This window comes from Ambystoma mexicanum, chromosome 3q, assembly GCF_040938575.1.
Source record: "Ambystoma mexicanum isolate Mex_15411 chromosome 3q, UKY_AmexF1_1, whole genome shotgun sequence".
Classification (NCBI taxonomy): Eukaryota; Metazoa; Chordata; class Amphibia; order Caudata; family Ambystomatidae; genus Ambystoma; species Ambystoma mexicanum.
Genome location: NC_090926.1, coordinates 1,114,309,048 through 1,114,324,973, shown reverse-complemented (window position 1 = coordinate 1,114,324,973; position 15,926 = coordinate 1,114,309,048). Strand labels below are relative to the sequence as shown.

General features: G+C 48.7%; 3 protein-coding genes across 3 annotated transcripts; all 3 read right to left on the bottom strand.

Annotated features, from left to right (window-relative positions):
* Nucleotides 1–5,365: 5,365 nt before the first annotated feature.
* LOC138448073 (putative per-hexamer repeat protein 5) lies at nt 5,366–5,812 on the bottom strand. The gene has a single exon (XM_069604613.1). The coding sequence runs from the start codon at nt 5,810–5,812 to the stop codon at nt 5,366–5,368; it is 447 nt and encodes a 148-aa protein (XP_069460714.1).
* A 979-nt stretch (nt 5,813–6,791) lies between these two features.
* On the bottom strand, nt 6,792–8,986 carry LOC138448072 (putative per-hexamer repeat protein 5). The gene is made up of 3 exons (XM_069604612.1): nt 8,474–8,986; nt 7,270–7,782; nt 6,792–7,178 (listed from the first exon to the last, which is right to left on the bottom strand). The coding sequence occupies exons 1-3, from the start codon at nt 8,984–8,986 to the stop codon at nt 6,792–6,794; spliced, it is 1,413 nt and encodes a 470-aa protein (XP_069460713.1).
* A 2,084-nt stretch (nt 8,987–11,070) lies between these two features.
* Nucleotides 11,071–14,078, bottom strand: LOC138448071 (putative per-hexamer repeat protein 5). Its single transcript, XM_069604611.1, has 4 exons — nt 13,869–14,078; nt 12,999–13,691; nt 11,729–12,001; nt 11,071–11,517 (listed from the first exon to the last, which is right to left on the bottom strand). Exons 1-4 carry the CDS (start codon nt 14,076–14,078, stop codon nt 11,071–11,073), a joined length of 1,623 nt encoding a protein of 540 aa, XP_069460712.1.
* Nucleotides 14,079–15,926: the final 1,848 nt, after the last annotated feature.

The window sequence follows — 15,926 nt, the reverse complement described above, 5'->3', positions numbered from 1 at the left end:
GAACCACGATTCTTTTATTCGTGCTGCAATTACCTCTCTCCCTGTATGGGTGGGGTGGTGTAGTTGGGCCAGAGCTGTTTCCAGTAGGGCCAGGGGCATCACAACTTTCCCTGTATTATTCTGTTGCTATAGTGCATCTGTGGGAGACATGGTGCATCCTCTTTTAACCCACAGTTCCTTTTCTGCCAATGGGGCTGCTGTCTACAGTTCCATAGTCTGTGTCTCTGGGATGTGTGTGTACCCATCCTTCATTTTCATCTGTCTTGAACTCCGCTTATCTTTTTATTTTTCTTGGAGGTCCCATGTCTCGCCAAAGAATGCAGCATATTTTGCATGTGTGTCTGATGTTTCATTATTGCTTGATATTGGATCTTCTCCATTTGTGTGTGCCTGACACGTCACCAGGGCTACCTCTGCTGGGTATGCTATTACTTCTATTAGTTCACCCAGGAGGAGAGCATGTTGCACTGGAGTACCATCTGCTCTCCTGAATCCACTTCTTTGCCAATTTATTAATCCTGAATGTACTGTTGAGGTGACATTTGCGCTATCAGAGTATATTGTTACTCTTTTCACATTGCTTTCTTCTAAAGCTATGATCAGTGCCGCCAACCTTGCTGCTTGTGCTGAGTATTGCTGGGGTAATCTAACACATTTGACCGGAACGTATATCCAATCCTCCCTCAATCGTACTACAGCAGCTCCAGTTCTCCTCACACAATCACTTTGGTCAATTGTTGATGAACCATCAATGTATAAAACCTCACCACCCTCTAGCACATTTTCTTCTACCTTTCTGGTGGATGAGAAAAATTAATTTGCATGTGTGCAGTTGTGTACATATTCTCCCTCGGCCACTTCCTCTGCTATGAACTGCGCTGGGTTGAGATTGCTATACCTTACTATTTTCAATTCAGATCTAGAGAGAATAATCTCATACCCTGTTGCTCTCTGAGTGGTCAGTGTGGATTTTGGTTTGGTTAATATCGCGAAGAGGGCGTGTTCCACAAATAGTGTCGTGGAGCACCCCATAGTAATGAATGATGATTTTTCTACTGCGTAATCTGCTACAGAGCCAAGTGTTGGTCACACGGAAAGTGTCCCATCATTACTGGATCCAAATGGCTGCTGTAAAATGCTACAGGTTTGTGTCCCATGCTTGTCTTTTGTGTTAGCGCTGCTTTCATTACTGCACCATTGCAATGTGAGAATATGTAGAACTCATTATCATAGTTAGGGGTACCCAGAACTGGTGCCATTGAAATGGCCTCTTTTAGTTCATTAAATGCATCAGTCATCTCTCTTGTCCATTCCAAATTTCTCGCCGCCCTCTGTACCTCTTTGAGAGCCTCTAATAGGTGTCCTATATATGTGCTGTAGTCGAAAACCCATGCTCTACAATAGTTGCATAGGCCAAGAAATTGTTGCAGTTCCCTTATCGTTTGTGGCTGTGTTGTGTTCTTTATTGCTTGTGCCCCTTGTGGTGCTATGTTCCTTCCCTTTTGTGAAATGATCTGCCTGATGTATAGTACTTGCTCCTGACAGTACTGCAGTGTCTTCTTGTCAACATTGTATCCTTTCTCAGCCAGCACTGTGAGCATTTTTACAGAGTCCCCCCTGCACTTTTCCACAGTGGCGCTGCAGATGATGATATCTTCCACATATTTTAGCACCATGCTTTCCAGGTCAATATTCCCTAGGTCCATTTGTATTACTCTGTTAAAGATGGATGGTGACTCGCAGTACCCTTGGGGTAGTCTAGTGTGTTTCCACTTTGTGTTGCGGTATGTGAAACTTCTTAAGTCTTGTGCGTCAGGGTGCATTTTTGAGGTTGATCACGGTGAACCGTGAAACCTCTGCTGGTATTCCGCACAGTATTGTGGCTGGGTTAGCTGCTATCGGGTACTCTGCCTCCACAATGTGGTTAAGAGGTCTCAAATCTTGTATGAAACGCCAAGACCCTCCCTTTGCCTTGTGCACGGGGTATACCGCAGTGTTGCACTGGGATTCTGATGGTACCAATATTCCTCCTTCCACTAGGGCACTTATTGTCTCATAAACCCCTTCATCAGCTTCTTTGGACAGTGGGTACTACTTCACCCTGGGCAGCATTACTCCCTTTTTTAACTTTATTTTTACTCTGCCAATGCTTTTTATGCATCCCACATCATAGGGACTAGTAGTCATAGGGAGGCGGGTAGAGCTGCTAAGTCTTCCTCGTATAAGTCTGCTTGTGTGGGAACGGGTGCTTCTAGTGCTATTGCCATTTTCTGTGCTACCTCCTTGTAGGTCACTCTCAACCAAACGTAGATGTTCATCTGGAACACCGTCTGCCCATCTCCTACTTCGTCTGCGAACAGTTCCTCGTCTGACACCTGCATCTTTCAGCCAATGCTATTACTGCCCTCCATGCTTTCCCTTCCCCATCCTTAGCGTGAACTGCAATGTAGTCTTTGGTTGCCACAATACTCTTGAACTCCACTGATATTATTGCCCCTTCTTTCTCACTAGTGGGCATTTCTGGTCTGAACAGGTATGCTGCTGGCCTCCTCCACACCTTGCCCTCAATCCCCGGTAGCCATGCTGTTGCCATGTCTGTTCTGTATTGGAAGATGTCCCCGTCCACTGGTTCTGCCCTTGCCAATGTCTTGCCACAGTAAGCCTGAAGTGTGTGTCGTGCTGTGAGCATGTGTATGCATGGTGTGGAGCACACTATTCCCTTGTCAGTGAAGGAGATAATCATGTTCAATCTGCTCATGATGTCTCTCCCTAGTATACTTAATGGTGATTGTTTTGAGTATAGCAGTGGCAGGGATAGGTCATGATCTCCGACAGATAAGGAGGTGTTATCAGTAAAAGGAACCAGCCCTTGAGCCCCAGAGAATCCTTGAGTGTGCATGGCATCGCCTGACAAGCTGAGCTTCCCTTCCCTAATACAGGATCTAGTGGCCCCTGTGTCAACTAGGAAAGAAAATGTTTTGTCACCTATCGCCACCTTTATGCCTGGTTCCTCCACAGGGTTAGGTGTTACCAACAGGATGGGACAGAACAAGGACGTCTGTGGGCTGTCCTATTGGGGGTATAGTGATTGCCTGTTCCCTATGTATGGGTTTTGACCCAGTATTGTCACTTTCCCCATTTTGTGTCTGTGGTATTGGCGTGCCGTAAGTAGTTGTGTATTGTCTTGTGATTGTGTGAGCTGTTGTACCGTTTGGATGTGTTTTTGTTGTGCCGTCGTCATTTGTTGTTGTGCTTGGTGTTGGGCTGGTTGGTGCTGTATTTGTTGTGCCATGGGTGTCATGTATGTTTGCTCCTGTGGTGTTGTGGCACTTGTTGTGTCAGTCCCTCTTGCTGGTGCATGTGTGTTTCGCCCATTTGTTGTAGCTGTGGTTGTTGGTAGTAATTTTGTCCCCCATTGTAACCCTGTTGCCCTTGCTCTCCCCATCCCGCTTGTGATGGCCTTTCTCTGCATAATGTGCGTAATACGTGTCCTATTAGACCACAAGTCCAGCACGTTGGCAGCTCTCGTGCTTGCCAAGGGTATCCTCCAGTGTTGTCTAAATACCCCTGCTCTCCATACTGGTTATACCCTCAGAACCCTCCCCCTGGCATGTGTCCCGTTGGACCTAATCCCCTCCCTCTTGCTAACCCACCCTTCCCTCTGTAGTTGGTGGTGTAGCCGTTGCCCATTGGTGTGTATCCACCCCCATCAATGGGTTGTATATGTGTTGTGCTGTGTATGGGGGTGGTGGTGGCAATTGCTGTGTTGTAATTGGTACTTGCTGTGACAGTGTTGCTGGTGGTTGAGACTGCTGTGCAGCAACTGGTGTCTGTGGGGCGTGGCTTGTTATCAGTGCACCTTCCAAGGCATATTTTGACAGTTTCTTCTGGACCAGTTTTGCCTCATCTGCCTTTCTATCTTCCTCTTTCTGTTTCACCTTTTCTTGCCATAACCTACAATGGTGTACTATTGTTAGCTGTAGTTCTGGCCATGCTTTTGCTTCCATCCTTACCAATTTTTTTAACTGCCTCTGTACTGGTTCTGGGAGCCCCTGTATCAGTATGTGGTAAAAAATGGCTAATGTTTTGTCCCATTGCTCCTGCACAACTTCTCCTGAATTTCCTGGATGTAATTAACAGGGTCCTCATTCTCACACATTTTGCGTGACGTTATTGCCCCTATGTCTGATGTGTCTGGATATTGTACCCTCAGCGCTTGCCATAGTGCGTGTATGCAATTTGCAAATGGTGCCTCGTCATGTGAAGTGTCTCTGAGGGTCACCCCTGGGAATCCCACCGTCTTCCAAATGTCATCTGCTGCGTCACCCAATATGGAAATTAATAACCCCTTGACATCTCCAACTGCAAACTTGTGTCCTTAAGTTAACTTCTCCATTTCATATATCCATTTTCCCGACCCTACGCTTAAAGATGGTAGCCTGCATTTAATATTCTCCTTGTCTGCATGCTTCCATGGGATGTATTGTGCCCCCCTCTCTAATAATGGCATCTGTGTGTATTCAGTTATTTCCTTTGGCATGCGTCTGTGTAGTGATGTGTGTGTGTGTGTTCACTCTCTTCTTCCATGTCAGAAAATTCTTCGATAAATTCAGTAAGGTATTGTGTAAGCCGTGTGCTATTGTGCTATGCCCTTATGACCTCTCCGTTGACCCGCTTGGTCCTTGTTGTGTGTGGTTGCTGATCCCTTCATTCTGCGTCCTGGGAGGTCTCTAAGACTGTTGACATATGGCGTGTGCTGTGCTGGTGGCGTCATTGTTCGTAGTGTCCCCTCCCTTTGTGAGTGTTTGCCCTCCCGTCCCATTGTTTCTCCTTCTTGTGTCCTACATTCCCATGACGACCCGCAGCCTATGCGTGTGATATATAGTTATATATATCACATGTATATATATGGGTGTATCTCATCAAATTATTTTTCTTCTTTTTTTTACATTTGCCGCAAATATATGTGGGGGGAGGCCCCCTGCAGTTACCCCCAACCTCTCCCTAACTTTATTATGATGATTCCACAAACATATTTGCGTCGGAAAAAATTTGACCAATTCGAATTCGACGAATTGTGCCGTATTAAATCTACCGTTACCGCACAATACCAGTGCTGATACCCACGCTCAATACCAGTGCTGATGCCCACGCTCAATACCAGTGCTGATGCCCGCATTGTGCTCAATACCAGTGCTGATGCCCACATTCTGCTCAATACCAGTGCTGATGCCCGCGTTCTGCTCAATTCTAGTGCTGATGCCCGTGTTCTGCTGAATACCAGTGCTGATGCCTAATATTCTGCTAAATATCATTGCTGATGCCTGTGTTCTGCTCAATACCAGTGCTGATGCCCACATTCTGCTCAATACCAGTGCTTGCTGGAACCCACATTCTGCTCAATACCAGTGTTGATGCCTGCATTCTGCTGAATACCAGTGCTGATGTCTGCGTTCTTCTCAATACCAGTGCTGATGCCCACATTCTGCTCAATACCAGTGCTGATGCCCGCGTTGTGCTCAATACCAGTGCTGATGCCCACATTCTGCTCAATACTAGTGCTGATGCCCGTGTTCTGCTCAATACCAGTGCTGCTGCTCACATTCTGTCCAATGCCAGTGCTGATGCCCACATTCTGCTCAGTACCAGTGCTGGTGCCCACATTATGCTCCATACCAGTGCTAGTGCCTACATTCTGCTCAACACCAGTGCTAATGCCTGCATTCTGCTCAATACCAGTGCTAGTACCCACAGTATGCTCAATACCAGTGCTAGTGCCCGCATTCTGCTCAATACCAGTGCCGGTACCCATATTCTGCTCAATTCCAGTGCGTTCTGCTCACATTCTGCTCTATACCAGTGCTGGTGCCCACATTATGCTAAATACCAGTGCTAGCACCCACATTCAGCTCAATACCAGTTCTGATGCCCGCATTCTGCTCAATACCAGTGCTGCTGCTCACATTCTGCTCCATACAAGTGCTGATGCACACATTCTGCTCAATACCAGTGCTGAAGCCCGCGTTGTGCCCAATACCAGTGATGATGCCCACATTCTGCTCAATACCAGTGCTGATGCCCACGCTCAATACCAGTGCTGATGCCCATGTTGTGCTCAATACCAGTGCTGATGCCCACGTTCTGCTCAATACCAGTGCTGCTGCTCACATTCTGCTCAATACCAGTGCTGATGCCCACATTCTGCTCAATACCAGTGCTGATGCCCACATTCTGCTCAATACCAGTGTTGATGCCTAATATTCTGCTACATACCATTGCTGATGCCTGTGTTCTGCTCAATACCAGTGCTGATGCCCACATTCTGCTCAATACCAGTGCTGGAACCCACATTCTGCTCAATACCAGTGATGATGCCTGCATTCTGCTGAATACCAGTGCTGATGCCCGCGCTCAATACCATTGCTGATGCCCGTGTTGTGCTCAATACCAGTGCAGATGCCAACATTCTGCTCAATACCAGTGATGCTGCTCATATTCTGCTCAATACTAGTGCTGATGCTTCCATTCTGCTCAATACCACTGCTGATGCCCGCATTCTGCTCAAACCAAGTGCTGATGCCCACGCTCAATACCAGTGCTGATGCCCGCGTTCTGCTCAATACCAGTGCTGATCCCCACGCTCAATACCAGTGCTGATGCCCGCGTTGTGCCCAATACCAGTGCTGATGCCCACATTCTGCTCAATACCAGTGCTGATGCCCGCGTTCTGCTCAATACTGGTGCTGATGCCCGTGTTCTGCTGAATACCAGTGCTGATGTCGAATATTCTTCTAAATACCATTGCTGATGCCTGTGTTCTGCTCAATACCAGTGCCGATGCCCACATTCTGCTCAATACCAGTGCTGGAACCCACATTCTGCTCAATACCAGTGTTGATACCTGCATTCTGCTGAATACCAGTGCTGAGGCCCGCTTTCTTCTCAATACCAGTGCTGATGCCCACATTCTGCTCAATACCAGTGCTGATGCCCGCGTTGTGCTCAATACCAGTGCTGATGCCCACATTCTGCTCAATACTAGTGCTGATGCCCATGTTCTGCTCAATACCAGTCCTGCTGCTCACATTCTGCTCAATACCAGTGCTGATGCCCACATTCTGCTCAATACCAGTGCTGGTGCCCACATTCTGCTCAATTCCAGTGCTGCTGCTCACATTCTGCTCAATACCAGTGCGGGTGGGTGCCCACATTATGCTCAATACCAGTGCTAGTGCCCACATTCAGCTCAATACCACTGCTGGAACCCACATTCTGTTCAATACCAGTGCTGGTGCCCACATTCTGCTCAATACCAGTGCTAGTACCCACATTCTGCTCAATACCAGTGCTGGTGCCCACATTCTGCTCAATTCCAGTGCTGCTGCTCACATTCTGCTCAATACCAGTGCGGGTGCCCACAGTATGCTCAATACCAGTGCTAGTGCCCATATTCTGCTCAATACCACTGCTGGAACCCACATTCTGCTCAATACCAGTGCTGATACCCACATTCTGATCAATACAAGTGCTGCTGCTCACATTCTTCTCAATACCAGTGCGGGTGCCCACAGTATGCTCACTACCAGTGCTAGTGCCCATATTCTGCTCAATACCACTGCTGGAAGCCACATTCTGCTCAATACCAGTGCTGATACCCACATTCTGATCAATACAAGTGCTGGTGCCCACATTCCGCTCAATACCAGTGCAGATGTCCACATTCTGCTCACTTCCAGTGCTGGTGCCCACATTCTGCTCAATACCATTGCTGATGCATGCATTCTGCTAAATACCAGTGCTGATGACCACGTTCTGCTCAATACCAGTGCTGGTGCCCACATTCTGCTCAGTAACAGTGCTGATGCCTGCATTCTGATCAATACCAGTGCCGATGCCCGCATTCTGCTAAATATCAGTGCTGGTCCCACATTCTGCTAAATTCCAATGCTGGTACCCACATTCTGCTCAATTCCAGTGATGCTGCTTACATTCTGCTCAATACCAGTGCTGATGCCCACATTCTGCTCAATACCAGTGCTGATGCCCAGGTTCAATACTAGTGCTGATGCCCACGTTGTGCCCAATACCAGTGCTGATGCCCGCGTTCTGCTCAATACCAGTGCTGATGCCCACGCTCAATACCAGTGCTGATGCCCGTGTTGTGCTCAATACCAGTGCAGATGCCAACATTCTGCTCAATACCAGTGATGCTGCTCATATTCTGCTTAATACTAGTGCTCATGCTTCCATTCTGCTCAATACCAGTGCTGATGCCCGCATTCTGCTCAAACCAAGTGCTGATGCCCACGCTCAATACCAGTGCTGATGCCCACGTTGTGCCCAATAACAGTGCTGATGCCCGCATTCTGCTCAATACCAGTGCTGATGCCCACACTCAATACCAGTGCTGATGCCCACGCTCAATACCAGTGCTGGTGCCCGCGTTGTGCTCAATACCAGTGCTGATGCCCACATTCTGCTCAATACCAGTGCTGATGCCCACGTTCTGCTCAATACTGGTGCTGATGCCCGTGTTCTGCTGAATACCAGTGCTGATGCCTAATATTCTGCTAAATACCATTGCTGATGCCGGTGTTCTGCTCAATACCAGTGCCGATGCCACATTCTGCTCAATACCAGTGCTGGAACCCACATTCTGCTGAATACCAGTGCTGATGCCCGCCTTCTTCTCAATACCAGTGCTGATGCCCACATTCTGCTCAATACCAGTGCTGATGCCCGCGTTGTGCTCAATACCAGTGCTGATGCCCACATTCTGCTCAATACTAGTGCTGATGCCCGTGTTCTGCTCAATACCAGTCCTGTTGCTCACATTCTGCTCAATACCAGTGCTGATGCCCACATTCTCCTCAGTACCAGTGCTGGTGCCCACATTATGCTCCATACCAGTGCTAGTGCCTACATTCTGCTCAATACCAGTGCTGGTGCACACATTCTGCTCTATTCCAGTGCGTTCTGCTCGCATTCTGCTCAATACCAGTGCTAGTGCCCACAGTATGCTCAATACCAGCGCTAGTGCCCGCATTCTGCTCAATACCAGTGCTGGTGCACACATTCTGCTCAATTCCAGTGCGTTCTGCTCACATTCTGCTCTATACCAGTGCTGGTGCCCACATTATGCTAAATACCAGTGCTAGCGCCCACATTCTGCTCAATACCAATGCTGATGCCCGCGTTCTGCTCAATACCAGTTCTGATGCCCGCATTCTGCTCAATACCAGTGCTGCTGCTCACATTCTGCTCAATGCAAGTGCTGATGCACACATTCTGCTCAATACCAGTGCTGATGCCCGCATTGTGCCCAATACCAGTGCTGATGCCCGCATTCTGCTCAATACCAGTGCTGATGCCCACGCTCAATACCAGTGCTGATGCCCGTGTTGTGCTGAATACCAGTGCTGATGCCCACATTCTGCTCAATACCAGTGCTGCTGCTCACATTCTGCTCAATACCAGTGCTGATGCCCACATTCTGCTCAATACCAGTGCTGATGCCGGCGTTCTGCTGAATACCAGTGTTGATGCCAAATATTCTGCTAAATACCTTTGCTGATGCCTGTGTTCTGCTCAATACCAGTGCTGATGCCCACATTCTGCTCAATACCAGTGCTGGAACCAACATTCTGCTCAATACCAGTGCTGATGCCTGCATTCTGCTTAATACCAGTGCTGATGCCCGCATTCTTCTCAATACCAGTGCTGATGCCCACATTCTTCTCAATATCTGTGCTGTTGCTCACATTCTGCTCAATAGCAGTGCTAGTACCCACATTCTGCTCAATACCAGTGCTGGTGCCCACATTCTGCTCAATTCCAGTGCTGCTGCTCACATTCTGCTCAATACCAGTGCGGGTGGGTGCCCACATTATGCTCAATACCAGTACTAGTGCCCACATTCAGCTCAATACCACTGCTGGAACCCACATTCTGTTCAATACCAGTGCTGGTGCCCACATTCTGCTCAATACCAGTGCTAGTAACCACATTCTGCTCAATGCCAGTGCTGGTGCCCACATTCTGTTCAATTCCAGTGCTGCTGCTCACATTCTGCTCAATACAAGTGCGGGTGCCCACAGTATGCTCAATACCAGTGATAGTGCCCACATTCTGCTCAATACCACTGCTGGAACCCACATTCTGCTCAATACCAGTGCTGATACCCACATTCTGATCAATACCAGTGCTGGTGCCCACATTCTGCTCAATACCATTGCTGATGCATGCATTCTGCTAAATACCAGTGCTGACGACCAAGTTCGTCTCAATACCAGTGCTGGTGCCCACATTCTGCTCAGTAACAGTGCTGATGCCTGCATTCTGATCAATACCAGTGCCGATGCCCGCATTCTGCTAAATACCAGTGCTGGTCCCACATTCTGCTAAATTCCAATGCTGGTGCCCACATTCTGCTCAATTCCAGTGCTGGTGCCCACATTCTGCTCAATACAAGTGCTGATGCCCACATTCTGCTCAATTCCAGAGCTGCTGCTTACATTCTGCTCAATACCAGTGCTGATGCCCATATTCTGCTCAATACCAGAGCTGATGCCCATGTTCAATACCAGTGCTGATGCCCACGTTGTGCCCAATACCAGTGCTGATGCCCACGTTCTGCTATATACCAGTGCTGATGCCCACGCTCAATACCAGTGCTGATGCCGTGTTGTGCTCAATACCAGTGCAGATGCCAACATTCTGCTCAATACCAGTGCTGCTGCTCATATTCTGCTCAATACTAGTGCTGATGCTTCCATTCTGCTCAATACCAGTGCTGATGCCCGTATTCTGCTCAAACCAAGTGCTGATGCCCATGCTCAATACCAGTGCTGATGCCCACGTTGTGCCCAATACCAGTGCTGATGCACACACTCAATACCAGTGCTGATGCCCGTGTTGTGCTCAATACCAGTGCTGATGCCCACATTCTGCTCAATACCAGTGCTGCTGCTCACATTCTGCTCAATATCAGGGCTGATGCCCACATTCGGCTCAATACCAGTGCTGATGCCCGCGTTCTGCTGAATACCAGTGCTGATGCCTAATATTCTGCTAAATACAAGTGCTGATGCCCGTATTCTGCTCAATACCAGTGCTGATGCCCACATTCTGCTCAATACCACTGCTGGAACCCACATCCTGCTCAATACCAGTGCTGATGCCCGCGTTCTGCTCAATACCAGTGCTGATGCCCACATTCTGCTCAGTACCTGTGCTGATGCCCACATTCTGCTCAATACCAGTGCTGGTGCTCACATTATGCTCAATACCAATGCTAGTACCCACATTCTGCTCAATACCAGTGCTGGTGCCGACATTCTGCTCAATTCCAGTGCTGCTGCTCACATTCTGCTCAATACCAGTGCTGGTGCCCACATTATGGCCAATAGCATTACTAGAGCCCACATTCTGCTCAATACCACTGCTGGAACCCACATTCTGCTCAATACCAGTGCTGGTGTCCACATTCTGCTCAATTCCAGTGCTGCTGCTCACATTCTGCTCAATACCAGTGCGGGTGGGTGCCCACATTATGCTCAATACCAGTGCTAGTGCCCACATTCAGCTCAATACCACTGCTGGAACCAACATCCTGTTCAATACCAGTGCTGGTGCCCACATTCTGCTCAATTCCAGTGCTAGTGCCCACATTCTGCTCAATACCAGTGCTAGTACCCACATTCTGCTCAATACCAGTGCTGGTGCCCACATTCTGCTCAATTCCAGTGCTGCTGCTCACATTCTGCTCAATACCAGTGCGGGTGCCCACAGTATGCTCAATACCAGTGATAGTGCCCACATTCTGCTCAATACCACTGCTGGAACCCACATTCTGCTCAATACCAGTGCTGATACCCACATTCTGATCAATACCAGTGATGGTGCCCACATTCTGCTCAATACCAGTGCTGATGTCCACATTCTGCTCAATTTCAGTGCTGGTTCCCACATTCTGCTCAATACCATTGCTGATGCATGCATTCTGCTAAATACCAGTGCTGATGACCACGTTCTGCTCAATACCAGTGCTGGTGCCCACATTCTGCTCAGTAACAGTGCTGATGCCTGCATTCTGATCAATACCAGTGCCGATGCCCGCATTCTGCTAAATACCAGTGCTGGTCCCACATTCTGCTAAATTCCAATGCTGGTGCCCACATTCTGCTCAATTCCAGTGCTGGTGCCCACATTCTGCTCAATACAAGTGCTGATGCCCACATTTTGCTCAATTCCAGTGCTGCTGCTTACATTCTGCTCAATACCAGTGCTGATGCCCACATTCTGCTCAATACCAGAGCTGATGCCCATGCTCAATACCAGTGCTGATGCCCACGTTGTGCCCAATAACAGTGCTGATGCCCGTGTTCTGCTATATACCAGTGCTTATGCCCACGCTCAATACCAGTGCTGATGCCCGTGTTGTGCTCAATACCAGTGCATATGCCAACATTCTGCTCAATACCAGTGCTGCTGCTCATATTCTGCTCAATACTAGTGCTGATGCTTCCATTCTGCTCAATACCAGTGCTGATGCCCGTATTCTGCTCAAACCAAGTGCTGATGCCCACGCTCAATACCAGTGCTGATGCCCACGTTGTGCCCAATAACAGTGCTGATGCCCGCGTTCTGCTCAATACCAGTGCTGATGCCCACACTCAATACCAGTGCTGATGCCCGTGTTGTGCTCAATACCAGTGCTGATGCCCACATTCTGCTCAATACCAGTGCTGCTGCTCACATTCTGCTCAATATCAGGGCTGATGCCCACATTCTGCTTAATACCAGTGCTGATGCCCGCGTTCTGCTGAATACCAGTGCTGATGCCTAATATTCTGCTCAATTCCAGTGCTGCTGCTCACATTCTGCTCAATACCAGTGCTGATGCCCACATTCTGCTCAATACCACTGTTGGAACCCACATTCTGCTCAATACCAGTGCTGATGCCCGCGTTCTGCTCAATACCAGTGCTGATGCCCACATTCTGCTCAATACCTGTGCTGATGCCCACATTCTGCTCAATACCAGTGCTGGTGCTCACATTATGCTCAATACCAGTGCTAGTACCCACATTCTGCTCAATACCAGTGCTGGTGCCCACATTCTGCTCAATTCTAGTGCTGCTGCTCACATTCTGCTCAATACCAGTGCTGATGCCCACATTATGACCAATACCATTACTAGAGCCCACATTCTGCTCAATACCACTGCTGGAACCCACATTCTGCTCAATACCAGTGCTGGTGCCCACATTCTGCTCAATTCCAGTGCTGATGCCCACATTCTGCTCAATTCCAGTACTGCTGCTGACATTCTGCTCAATACCAGTGCTGATACCCACATTCTGATCAATAGCAGTGCTGGTGCCCACATTCTGCTCATTAGCAGTGCTGATGTCCACATTCTGCTCAATTCCAGTGTTGGTGCCCACATTCTGCTCAATACCAGTGCTGATGCCCACATTCTGCTCAATTCCAGTGCTGCTGCTTACATTTTGCTCAGTACCAGTGCTGCTGCCCACATTCCGCTCAATACAAGTGCTGGTGCTCACATTCTTCTCAATTCCAATGCTGGTGCCCACATTCTGCTCAATTCCAGTGCTGATGCCTACATTATGCTCAATTCCAGTGCTGCTGCTCACATTCTGCTCAATTCCAATGCTGGTGCCCACATTCTGCTCAATACCAGTGCTGATGCCGGCATTCTGCTCAATACCAGTGCTGATGCCCACATTCTACTCAATTCCAATGCTGGTGCCCACATTCTGCTAAATTCCAGTGCTGGTGCCCACATTTTGCTCAATACCAGTGCTGATGCCCGCATTCTGCTCAATTCCAGTGCTGCTGCTCACATTCTGCTCAATACCACTGCTGATGCCCACATTCTGCTCATTTCCAGTGATGCTGCTCACATTCTGCTCAGTACCAGTGCTGATGCCCACATTCCGGTCAATACCAGTGCTGGTGCGCACATTCTGCTCAATACCACTGCTGGCACCCACATTCTGCTCAATACCAGTGCTGATGCCTATTCTGCTGAATACCACTGTTGATACCCACATTCTGATCAATAGCAGTGCTGGTGCTCACATTCTGCTCATTACCAGTGCTGATGTCCACATTCTGCTCAATTCCAGTGCTGGTGCCCACATTCTGCTCAATACCATTGCTGATGCCTGCATTCTGCTAAATACCAGTGCTGATGACCGCGTCCTGCTCAATACCAGTGCTGGTCCCCACATTCTGCTAAATTCCAATGCTGGTGCCCACATTCTGCTCAATTCCAGTGTTGGTGCCCACATTCTGCTCAATACCAGTACTGATGCCCACATTCCGCTCAATACCAGTGCAGGTGCCCACATTCTGCTCAATTCCAGTGCTGCTGCTCACATTCTGCTCAGTACCAGTGCTGATGCCTATTCTGCTGAATACCACTGTTGATGCCCGCATTCTGCTCAATACCAGTGCTGATGCCCACATTCTGCTTCATACCAGTGCTGTTGACCGCATTCTGCTCAATACCATTGCTGATGCCCGCATTCTGCTCAATTCCAGTGCTGCTGCTCACATTCTGCTCAATGCCAGTGCTGGTGTCCACATTCTGCTCAATACCAGTGGTGCTGCTCATATTCTGCTCAATACCAGTGCCGATGCCTATGTTCTCTTCAATACCAGTGCTGATGCCCACGTTCTACTCATTACGTTTGCTAATGCCTGCATTCTGCTAAATACCAGTGCTCATGCCCACAATCTGCTAAATACCAGTGCTGGTGCCCACATTCTGCTCAATACCAGTGCTGATGCCCACATTCTGGTCAATACCAGTGCTGAGGCCCACATTTTGCTCAATACCAGTGCTGATGCCCGCATTCTGCTCAATTCCAGTGCTGATGCCCACATTCTGCTCAATACCACTGCTGATGCCCACATTCTGCTCAATTCCAGTGCTGCTGCTCACATTCTGCTCAGTACCAGTGCTGATGCCCACATTCCGCTCAATACCAGTGCAGGTGCCCACATTCTGCTCAATACCACTGCTGACACCCACATTCTGCTCAATACCAGTGCTGATGCCTATTCTGCTGAATACCACTGTTGATGCCCGCATTCTGCTCAATACCTGTGTCGATGTGCACATTCTGCTCAATTCCAATGCTGGTGCCCACATTCTGCCTAATTCCAGTGCTGGTGCCCACATTCTGCTCAATTCCAATGCTGGTGCCCACAGTCTGCTAATTTCCAGTGCTGGTGCCCACATTTTGCTCAATACCAGTGCTGATGCCCGCATTCTGCTCAATTCCAGTGCTGCTGCTGCTCACATTCTGCTCAATACCTCTGCTGGTGCCCACATTCTGCTCAATACCAATGCTGCTGCTCACATTATGCTCAGCACCAGTGCTGATGCCGACATTCCGCTCAATACCAGTGCAGGTGCCCACATTCTGCTCAATACCACTGCTGGCACCCACATTCTGCTCAAAACCACTGCTGATGCCTATTCTGATGAATACCACTGTTGATGCCCGCATTCTGCTCAATACCACTGCTGAGGCCCACATTCTGCTCAATACCACTGCTGGCACCCACATTCTGCTCAATACCAGTGCTGATGCCTATTCTGCTGAATACCACTGTTGATGCCCGCATTCTGCTCAATACCATTGCTGATTGCCACATTCTGCTCAATACCAGTGCTGATGCCCGCATTCTGCTCAATTCCAGTGCTGCTGCTCACATTCTGCTCAATACCAGTGCTGATGCCCACATTACATTCCGCTCAATACCAGTGCCGGTGTCCAGATTCTGCTCAATACCACTACTGGCACACACATTCTGCTCAATACCAGTGCTGATGCCTAATATTTTGCTAAATACCAGTGCTGATGCCTGCATTGTGCTCAATACCAGTG